Source organism: Cystoisospora suis (genome assembly GCF_002600585.1).
Source record: "Cystoisospora suis strain Wien I chromosome Unknown contig_2156, whole genome shotgun sequence".
Taxonomy (NCBI): Eukaryota; Apicomplexa; class Conoidasida; order Eucoccidiorida; family Sarcocystidae; genus Cystoisospora; species Cystoisospora suis.
The window spans coordinates 31,477-42,226 of NW_027154955.1; the positions used below are offsets into that span (position 1 = coordinate 31,477).

Genomic DNA, 10,750 nt, shown 5'->3' on the forward strand with positions numbered 1-10,750 from the left:
ATCTATCTATCTATCTATATGTGGTACGGAGAGAGGAAGAACGACGGGGAAGCGAGCCGGGAGTTACTGTGAGAGCCTATGAACAATGTAGATCAGTGTTGCACTAGAGCCTCCCACCATATACATATATGTAGACACTATAAATGGATATACGGAGGGAAGTTCTACACAACTCTCTGCATATACAGACATATGAATATGTGTGTATGAAGACACACATGTGTATACAAGAAGATGTATGTATGAATATGTCTATGTATGTACAAATATGTATGTACATAGGCTTACTTATGATGTGTCTCTACGCATGTGTTCGCTCATTCGTTCCTTCTTTCGTCCGTTCTTTCTTTCTTTCTCATTCATATCGTACCTCCTAGAGCGATATCGATGACTTTATGTGATGCGTTATAGCCAAATTCTTGGACCAGCACAGGTTTCCATTCGAAGGCTTTATCAGTCTTCATGCCCGCGGTTCTTCTTCTTCTCCTCTGGAGACTTCCTTGCGTTCCTAGACTTAAAGCTCGGACTGTCACTACACCTCCTTCCCACTTCTTTGACGATGAAGAGGAAGATCTCTTATCGATGATCTTCTTCTTCTTCATAGCCGCCGCATCTTGTTCACCTGCTTTCTTGCTTTTCTTTCCTGAAGAAAACCATGTATGAAAAGACGTGAAGGAGCGTTCAGGCGTTCTTACCCTTTGAGAAGAAGACGAAGAGGAAGAAGTGCACGAGGTGTCACGACAGCCTTGTTTTTCTCTAGGTGTAGAAGATGACTTCGAGTGCGTTGATCTTTCTACGTCCTCCTTTTCTTCTTTCTTTGAGGAAGAACGAGATACTCCAGGTGGAGAAGAAGAGGTAGAAAGATCTCTCCTTCTCGGAGTCCCTCGTTGTGGTGACGACCTTCGAAAAAGCAACAAACGCTTATACCAAGGGACAGAGGAAGGAGGAGATGGTCGGCTTATATTCGGAGAAGAGGCTGTAGGGGAGATACAAGAAGCTTCGTTAGACTTGTTCGGATCCCTGTAAGTAGAAGAAGAGTCTGGATGAGGATGAGAGGGGTGGTGCTCATGAGGGTCGGGAAGATGACTGGAAGGTGGATAGAGAGGATATCTACGATAAGATGGAGTCACTGCATGCGAAGAGGAAGAAGAAGAAGATTCAGAAGATCGTTCGTCAGGATCACTATAATACGATGTCTTGAAAGATAATGTCTTCTTCATACGACGCATTTGGTTTCTTCTTCTTTCTCCTTCTTCTTCCTCTTCTTTGTTCTCTCTTTCTTCTTCACCCTTATCGCGATGAGCTGATGCCTTTTCTATATCTCTCAAGAGACAAGAGAAACCATCTTTACAACTTCTTCTTCTTGTCTCCCCTAGATGAATCTCTTCTTCTTCTCCTCCTCCTCCTTGTCGTTCTTTCCGTCTCATCATACCCTCATCGCCAGCACTCCGGCTTCTTCTTCTTCCTTCTCCTCCTTGTTCTCTTTTCTCCCATCCTTCCTTCTTCTCTTGAAAGGCTTCGCTCTCTTCTTTTCTTTCTTCTTCCTCTCCTTGTCTTCTCTCTCGCTCTACCATATCTCTCTTCTCATCTCTACACTCCCCACTACTATCTCGACGTGAGCTTTCGTCTCTCTTCTTCACCTCCTCAGATCCCCCTGTCTCCTCGTCTTGCTCTCTCCCTTCATCTCCATTCGTTTCTTTTCCTTCGCATTTACCTGTAAGGGAACTTTCACTCTCCTTCTCTCCATACAGCGTCACTTCGTCTTTCTTCTGGAAATAACGCTCTCGTGGCAATCCTCTATACCTAGAGCTAGGAGAAGATGGAGCTGAAACACTTTTCTTCTTCGTCTTCTCCACCCCTATCAAGGAAGTCTCTTCATCATGACTACATGGACTTCCTTCTCTCTTTTCTTCTCCTTCTCCTTCTTCCTCCTCCTCATCGTCATCGTCAAACCCGCCTCTTCCTAGCTGGCCGCATGTATTTCTCCCCCAGAGACAAACATAGCCTCCTTCTAACAGAGCTGCTGAATGATAGCGACCGCAATACACTCGAGAGACATCTCTACGAAGTCGCCAAGAAGAAGAACGAGAAGAGACACCCCCTCCTCCTTGAGCTGATGATACGAACGTTGACGGAGAATTTCCTTCTCTTACAGGAGAGGAAGAAGAAATCTTCTCTTTGCGGCTAGGAGTTCGATGTATAGGAGAAGAAGACGGTCTAGAAGAAGAAGAGAGCTTCAGAGGAGAAGCATGAGGAGTCTGAAAAGACGAAGAATGAACTGAAGAAAAATCAACGACGACCGGCTGATCTCGATGCTTTAGAGGAAACGCCAACTGGCCGTAGGTATTCTTACCTACAGGCAACGCGAAAGAAAAGAAGAGAAAGGATAGGAGAGAAGATATAAAGACAAGAGGGGGGGGAGGGAGGTGAACAAGAGAGATGAAGAGTGTGTAGATCTAGAGAGATCGAGATAGATATACATAGATAGAGAGATGAAGAAATCGATAGACAGATCGACCTATAGATGTATCAATGGAGAGAGATCACGAAGATATTATGATGAGTGTGTAGTGAGGTGACGTATGGAGAGAGAGAGAACAGAGCAAAAAGAGGAAAAAAGAAGATCAGTTGGTATACATGCCATTCAAACAATACAAGAAGAAAGAAGAGAGAGATAAATTACTATACAGAAAAGTCTGCTTCCTCTTCCGTCTTCTCCTCCTTTCTGTCGCCTTCCCTAGAAACGACCTGACATTCATCACCTGTCCCCTTCCTTATTCTCAGTCAGTCCTCTCTAGGAGGCCTGAGCCAAACTACTCCCACACACTCACACTCCTCCTGCACTTCTCTCTCTCTCTCTCTATGTACATAATACAGCGCACATCACCACAGACTTACATGCATGTATATATATATGCACATGCAGATATGACGATCATAAGCGTATATATGTACATATACATATGTACATACAGGTATAAATGTATATACAGGTATGTATGTATGAATAGGTAAATATGTGTATATAGGTAAGCGTATGAATGTAGAGGGAAAGATCTCAGAGAGAGAGGAAGAGATGCAAAGAGGGAGACAGAAGAGAAGAAAAAGAGAAGAGAAAAAACTCGGAAGATAGGAGAGAGACAGACAGAGAAGGAGAGAAAGAAATAGAGAGAGAGGAAAAGAGGGAGAGAGAAGAGAGAGCTCTATCATGCTCCTGTGTGACGGACGCCTTAAGCTTCTTTCTCTCTCTCATTCTCTAAAGAGGAAGAAAAAAGAAGAGCGAAAGAAACAAGGTTGAAATGGGAGAAAGATCGCAGGAGACAGAAAGGCTCTCCCAAATATCGCAGAGAGAAGAAAAACAAGAAGGAGACGGGAGAGAACAAACGTCTCTCTGCCTCTCTCTTGATACATTGGAACAGAACTGCAACTCTCTTTCTTTCTCTTCCTCAGAAAGCCTTTCTTTCTTTCTTTCTATTTCTTACCGAAGGCTAAAACGAGAGTTTTCTTCTTGAGAACACCCGAAGCGAGTGGATTTTTCTGATAGAAGTCACTTGACTTCACAGAAGAGCCTGTCCGTGAGAAGTCTCCGACTATAGGACGAACCCCAGGCGGGAGAGAAGAAGGAGAAGGAGAAGAAGTATGAGAATGCGAGATGGGCTTTCCTTCGTCATCGTCCACATGACCCTCTTCATCTTCTTTCTGTTGTTCCTTTCCTCTCTTCTTTTTGTCCTTTTCCTCCTGCTTTTCTTCTTCAATTACTCCTCCAAGACTGATAGTCCCTGCATGAGGGGAGGTCTTCTCACTCTTGCTGAACTTCCTTGAGAGATAAACGGATCCTTTCTTTCCTTCTTCTCTTCTTCTTCTTTCTTGTTCCTCTTCTTGTGTACCTCTTCTTCCACGAGATAAGAGAAATTCTACCAATTCTGCTAGATCTTCTTCTGAATGAGTTCGCCTACACCTTCCTCTACTCTCTTTGGCTTCTCTCATATGATCTCTTCTCTCAGTCCTATCCTTTCCTTTCCAGACATCCCACGTCACGCCGTCTTCATCCTCGCCGTCTTCTTCTTCTTCGTTTCTCTCTTCTTCTCGCCCTTCTTGCTCTTCTTCCTCTTCGTCAGAGGTGTTGGTAGACTTCTCGGATGAAGAAGAAGAAGATGAGGAGGAGAGAGACGATGCAAGAGAGGAAGAGGGAGAAGAACCTTCGCGTAGTAATGCGAAATCTCTAGGAGCAGGACAAGAGGAAGCCCGTCTGAAGAAGCGCGAAGAATCCTCCTCACAAGAAGTCTGTTGGTGGCGAGAAGAAGAGGAGGCATTCTTCGTTTCTTCGCGAAGAAAAGAATTCCTTTCTTTTTCCCTCTCTCCTTTTCTTACTTTCGTCTCTTCCCTCTTCTCTGCACAGTCCGAGACCTCCGTTTCGTTCCTCTGTTTCTTTTCCTTCTTTTCATCTTCTCTCATTTTCTTCTTCATCCCCTTCATCTCTTCGACATGTCAAACTACACATGAGGAAACACGCAAGCGAAAAGAACCTTCTTCTCTTACCCATTAGTGACAAGTCTCTCTCTCTCTCTCTTCTTATCTCGTAAAGATCTTTTTATATATGACGGGAGATTGCGATCCTTCACAGTTGAATGCGTAAGAAGAGGAGAGGGTTGATAGAGGAGAAAAATGGGCGAGAGAGAAAGAAAGAAAAAGACGTGGCTCTATCAAACCTCTCTCAGTTTTCGCCCTCTCTCCACGCTTCTCCTTTCTTTCTTGGAGAAAAAGCACTTTGACAGCTCAGTGAGAAGTTCTTCTTCTCTTTCCTCGCCTTGCATGAAAGAGGAGAGATCGCTTCCTTCTTCCATACGAAAGAGCTCATGTATCAAGGTAGAAGATGAATAGCAAGAAAAGAACACATCATGACAACACTCTGTCCCCCCGAAGAAACTTCTGTAGAATTAGATATGTTTAAACCATCTATCTCGTTAGCTTGAATCTATCTATCTATCTCTAGTCTATCTCTCTATCTATGGTGTATCTACCTATGTATCTATCTCCAGCGTGTAGGTATAAAATAGATATATTATAGAGAGCATAACGCCTAAAGTGAAGATATGTAGAGTGATTGAGAGACAGGTGAGAGGGAGAGGATGGAAAAGGAAGAAGAGAAAACGAGAAAGAAAGATATTAGCTGCTCCTAGGACCAGGCATGCGGAGACGAAAGAAGAGAAGTAGACAGATGGAGAAAGAAGTTAGATAAAGACGCGAAGATATACAGAAAGGAGACAAAAACGACAGTTTTAGAAAGAAGCAGAAGAAGAAGAAATGAATGAAAAGGAGGAATAATTCTTAGGGAACATTACTACAGGCCAAGGAAGAAAAACGGATTTCAGAGAGCTTGAGTAAACTTGTCCTTGGGGTGTATGTACAGCCTAGTTCACCAGTTTGTTTAGGGCCTCAGAGTCTTCCTATTTGAGACGGAAAGAGGTGTTTCTTATCTGCGAGGAGTCGAAGAAAGTTTGAAAAGAAAGAGAAGAATTCTTTGAGTGGAAATTGCATGCAGTAGGATTTGACCTTCTTTATCTCTCGAGAAAGAGACAATGAAGACTTCTCCCCCCCGAGAAGTCGATGCAAGAAAGAAAGAAAAGGAAAGAAGAAAAAATCTCTTCTTCGCCGCCCTCCTCTCCAAGAGGCAAAGTGTCTTAGATACACATAGATTCGCTTTCTCCCACGTAGTCACTTGAGGGCTAGAAACTTCTATCCTCTTCTTTTTAGTGGAGAACGAAAGAAAAAGAAAGAATAAAATCTGATAGAAGAAAAGAAGCAAAAGCAAAGTGAGCTTGACGACTTCAAAAGTCGTAGAGAAGACAGCTTGATAAGCTACCCAGGTGTATGTACACCATCACCATCCTCATCATCTTGACCATTCACCAACACACTCGACAACAAGAAGAAAGAGATTGGCGCTTCTTCTTCTTCTACTTCTTCTTTGATTCCTTAATATCCTTCTCTTTCCTTTCTTACCTGGGGACGCCACCTCTTGTTACGCTTACGTATCTGTTAAGCCTTCCCCTATTACTGTGGCTCCCTGCTCCTTCCTTCATCTCTACCTATCAGATGTCTCACCAGTCTTACATGCTGACTTCTTCACCTGTAGACGTTGGACAAGAGTTTTATCTTTGGAAAGAAAGATTTCACATTTTATCTCTCCCGTGTCCTCAAGAGAGATGACTGACTGGCTGGCGGGTCTGTCGAAAGCCGGTTTCTTCGATTCTCTGTCTCTGTCTCTCCTCTCTCTCTCACTCTCTTTCTCTGTGGATCTCTTCAGCCGACTGAGCAACCGATCGATCACTCGACCGCTCTCCTCTCTCCGTCCTACTTAATCGACGGATGATCGGTCGGTGGTGGTGGTGACGGTTAGGGTGGTGATGTGTCTCTGAAAGAAGAGAGAAGAGAGAAAAGAAATGAACCTCTTTGCATGCAAGAAATGTCTGATATCAGGTGACCTCTCTCCTCATTTTATCTTTCCTTTCCCTTTCGTTGTCTTTCCTTTGCTGGCTGAGTGCTCGGCGCTCCTTTCTACTTTTTCTGTCTCAACTTGAGATAGAGAAGAAAGTGCAGAAGCTTCGTCAACTACCAACAGCAGGGAAGGGAGAAAGAAGAAGCAGAAGAAGAGAGTGAATGCATAGCTCAACTTACTCGTCTTCTTCTCCGTCCTCTTCTCAGGTTTCTTCGTTCTTCTCCGAGAAGATCTAGAGAAGGTCTTTCTTCTTCTCTATTTCATGCAAGAGAAGAAGAACGAGGAGGACGCAGGATTACTAGGTAGTGGATAGAGAAGAAAGAACAGATCCGTTTCTTTCCGTTCTTTTTCTTCTTTTTATATTTGTTTCTTCCTCTTCTTCTCCTCTTCCCCCCATGCCTGCTTGAAGAATACCAGGGAGACTTTTAGCTTCTGGCGGTCTGAAGAGAAGACTTGGAGAGTTTTCCTGCTTCTCGATCTCCATCCCCTCCCCGCGCCCGCCTTCCTCCTAGCTGTCCTGTCGTTCTTCATGCGTGCTGCTGTGGATAGGGAGGGATCTTTTTCTTCTCTCAGCCCCCTCTCTACGCCCGCCTTCGCTCACACCAAAGTCACCTCATTCTTACTCTCTTTCTTCCTTCTCCCTTCATTCGCACTTCGCCCTTTTTCTTTTTCTTCTTTCTTTTTCTTTCTTTCATTCTTTCTCACTCTTTCTTTCTTTCTTTCTTTTCTTAAGCTCTTTCTTTCTCTGTCACCTGTGGTTCTTTTTGCACATCTTTCTTCTTTTGCTCGCAAGAATAGTTGAAGAGCTTACCACCTTCAAAACGTTTTCCGAGTCCTTTCTCTTCTCATCTGTCTCTTTTCGTCGTGTTGGGTGGAGTCTGTCTTTTCTTTCTCTTTTTTCTCCCGATCAAGAAAAGATGAAGATTTTCTCTCCTATGCAGGTCCCTACTTCAGATTTTCCTTCTGTGCTTGTCGTCTCATGAGAGAAAAGAAGAGAGGAGAAAAGGAAAATGACGAGAAAGGAACGAAAGACATGAAGAGAAGAAGATAAGCGGAAGAGGAGGGGGAGAAGAAGAATAGGCGGGAGAACGCTCTTATTCTTCTTCTTGAGGAAGGAAAGAAGGGAAGAGCAAGAAAGAAAGAAAGAATCGAGCTCGAGAGAAAGGAGGCAGCTTTTGGCACTCATTCCTCACTTGAAGATGAAATTTGGAAAGAGTTTACAGAGAGAGGTCGGGAAGAACTTCTTTGTCGGTTACCTCGATTACAAAGGTCTTAAGAAAGTCATTAAGAAGGCTTCGTCCTATCTACATCAGCAGTAAGTTGATATCCACACACAACTTACACCTAGACACGCACATCTCAAGATTACATACATTCTCTTCAACTCCTATCATCTATCTATCTATCTATCTTTAATCTATCTCTCTTTAATCTATCTATCTATCTCTGATCTGGAATCTTTTCATGTTAGTCTGTCTATCTTTTCATCCTACTTTCGCGATCGTTTGAAGGTCTTCTTTCCTTCCTTTTCTTTCCCGCCTGTTCCTTCTTTCTCACTTTCTATCCACAGTATTCTTTTCGACCGATAAGACCCACCTCAAAGTTGACTTTACCAAGCGAAGCCTTCTTTCTTTCTTTCTCACTCTTTCTTTCTTTCTGCAGTGAGTACTGGCTGTGCGTCGAGGCTTTGAGGCATTTTCATCTCGGCTTACAATCGGAGTTAGGAGAGGTGAGGTGTACGTACACCGGACAACTTGAGAAGGTTCGCAAGATAAGAAACAGTGTATGTCGCTTATTAGCAGTTCTCTGGAGACTGGCAGAAGAGAAAGAAGAAGAGAAGACAGAAGAGAAAGCAACAGAAGAGCAGGTCTCTTCAAGTGAAGAAGCCGGGTGCGCAAACCCCGTCTCCTTCGCGACTTCTTCTACTTCTGCCGAAGAGCAGGAAAAGAAGAAAGCTAAGCAACATGAGAAGGAGGAGAAGAGGAAGAACGAAAGAATAGAGGAAGGAGAGAAAGAGAACAAGAATAAGAAGAATGGTCGTGGAGATAAGAATGAAGATGATAGGAACGGAGGAGAGAGACGATCTCTCTCTTCGTCATGTCTTCTTCTCCCGGAGAAAGATAGAGAAAAAGAGGGTTCATTGGAATGCCATCTAAGTCAGGTAGAAGCAGAGAGAGGAAAAGAGGAAGAAGAGAGAAAAGAGAAGGACGAGGAGAAGAATGAGAGGAAAGACGGTCATGATGGAAGGACAGAAAGAGAGGAAGAGAAGAAGGAGGAAGAGGAGGAGGAGACAGAGAGAGATGGAGAGAAGAATAAAGAAGAAGAAGACCACGATCAAAGAGAAGAGCGAAGGTGCCTGAGGCGCCTGTTGTCTAGAGAGCTTGCAGAGAGCTTACGGGGTGTCACTACACTCGAGAAGGTCGTTGAAATCCTGGAAGCAAGCTGCTCGAAGCTTCACGCCAGAAAAGCTGAAAGCACAGAAGAAATGAAGAAGAAGAGCAAGAAGAGTGCCACACTTCGAGAGAGACAGACAGAACCCCTAGAGGAGAAGAAGGGAGAAGAAGAAAAGAAAGAACAAGGAGGACTGATCGAGAAGAAAAAGAAGAAGAAAGAAGGCGGCGATCAAGAGGAAGAGAAAGAAGAAGAGAATGAAGAGACAATTGAAGAAAAAGTCTTAAGGATGTGTAAAGCCTTACAAGAAGCGGGGAGTCAAGCGAGACATCTACGACGTTTTGTCATTTGGAATTCTGTAGCTGTCGTCAAGATCATTAAGAAAAAGTATGCAGGAAGAAAACACACTTAGCACATACCAGTCTCTCTCCTTTCACATAGAGAGACCTATGCTGCTCTATATCTAGATCTATCTATCTATCTTTAATCTATTTCTCTTCAATTTATCTCTCTATTCGATAAGTCTGTATGTTCTGTAGTTGATCTACTACGGGGTTCTTATCAATTTCGCTTTCGGCTTCTTGAGTGAAGGGATGGGGTGGGTAGATCGTTACTATAGAATCCACTCTATGAATGCTATCTATGACGATATGGATGAATGAATGCCTCGACAGTCTGCCCTAGATCTCTTTCTTTCTTACCTCTTTCTTTCTTTCTTATCTCTTTGTTTCTTTTCTCTTTCTCTTTCTTTTTCACTCCTTCATTCTTTGGTGTGTTGTTTCCAGGAAGAAGTTGCTGTGTACATGCTCCTTTTCATCTTCTTCTTCTTCATCCCTGGGGTTCTCTCCTCGTCTTTCTCCACTTGATGCTTCTTCCTCTCTTCTTCTTCAATCGCAGCAGCAGCAGCAGTCTCACCTCTCATCATCTTCTAGACATCACCCGTGTCTAGGGTGTGTCTTGTTTCAGCTAGCTCAACAGAGCATTGTCGCTGTCTCGGAAGACTCGAAAGAGAACAAAGAGGACAAGAGGAAGAAGAAAGAGAAGAAAGATCATAAAGCCGATGCAACTGAAGATGACGATGGATCTGAAGCAATCGAAGAAATGGAGGAAGGAGAGAGAAAGAAGAAGAAGAAGACAGAGAAAGAAACGAAGACTTTTTGTTCTTCTTCTTCTTCTCGGCAGCAGAAGAAGACACAAGGAGAGGGAGAAGAAGAAGAAGGAGATCGAAATAGAGAGAAAGAGACTCGAGCGACTCTGTCATCTTCTTTCTCTCTTCTTAAATCCGCTGAAGCAGAATCTCTTTCATCCTCTTCGTCATCTACTAGAAGAGCAAAACTATCCAAGAAAAGAACTTCCTCGTCACCTTCTTCTTCTTCTCCCCCTACTATCATGGAAGTCTGTTTCTCAACGGCATCGTCTGTCTTAAGAAGGGAATGTTGGTATTCCTCTATGGCTCTCCCGTCGCTTCTCTCCGAGCTCGATAGTCTCGCAGATCAAGCTCTTGTAGACCTAACCTGCAAAGCGTCGAGCAGTGATAGACATATCTGTCCTATCTGTCTCGACGTTGTTGTCGACCCAGTTATTCTACGTGCATGCTGCCACAGGTAAGAAGAAGAAGAGATAGATCTGTGTATATCTCTTTCAAGATCTCTGTTCTCTCCTTTCTTCTTTCCTTTTCTTCCTCCCGTCTCTCTCGGTGCTTGGGGAAGACTAGATTCTTCTTGTTCTTTTCACGTTTGCCTACTTCTCTTTCTCTCAGCTCTTCTTCTGCCTCTTCAATCTCTTCTTGCCTCTTTTTATCGATGCAGAGAGAACAAATCTATACATCTGGATATGTGTATCTGTATCGCCGGAATAGAT

The 10,750-nt window shown here is 43.6% G+C and overlaps 2 protein-coding genes across 2 annotated transcripts in view; one reads left to right on the forward strand and one right to left on the reverse strand.

The window, feature by feature from the left end:
- Positions 1–6,096, reverse strand: part of CSUI_004594 (regulator of chromosome condensation repeat-containing protein) — a gene marked incomplete at its 3' end in the record, with an annotated part of 14,136 nt that extends 8,040 nt beyond the window's left edge. The window contains exons 1-2 of the mRNA XM_068064782.1: positions 3,483–6,096; positions 371–2,353 (exon numbers count right to left, since the gene is read on the reverse strand). Coding sequence (XP_067923246.1) covers positions 371–2,353; positions 3,483–4,476 — 2,977 coding nt within the window. The remainder of the gene's footprint in view (positions 1–370; positions 2,354–3,482) is intronic.
- A 417-nt stretch (positions 6,097–6,513) lies between these two features.
- On the forward strand, positions 6,514–10,494 carry CSUI_004595 (zinc c3hc4 type (ring finger) domain-containing protein; the record flags this gene model as incomplete). The annotated part of the gene is made up of 3 exons (XM_068064783.1): positions 6,514–7,814; positions 8,162–9,277; positions 9,676–10,494. Coding segments are annotated over exons 1-3 (2,049 nt in total), but the record flags the coding sequence as incomplete, so codon positions are not given.
- Positions 10,495–10,750: the final 256 nt, after the last annotated feature.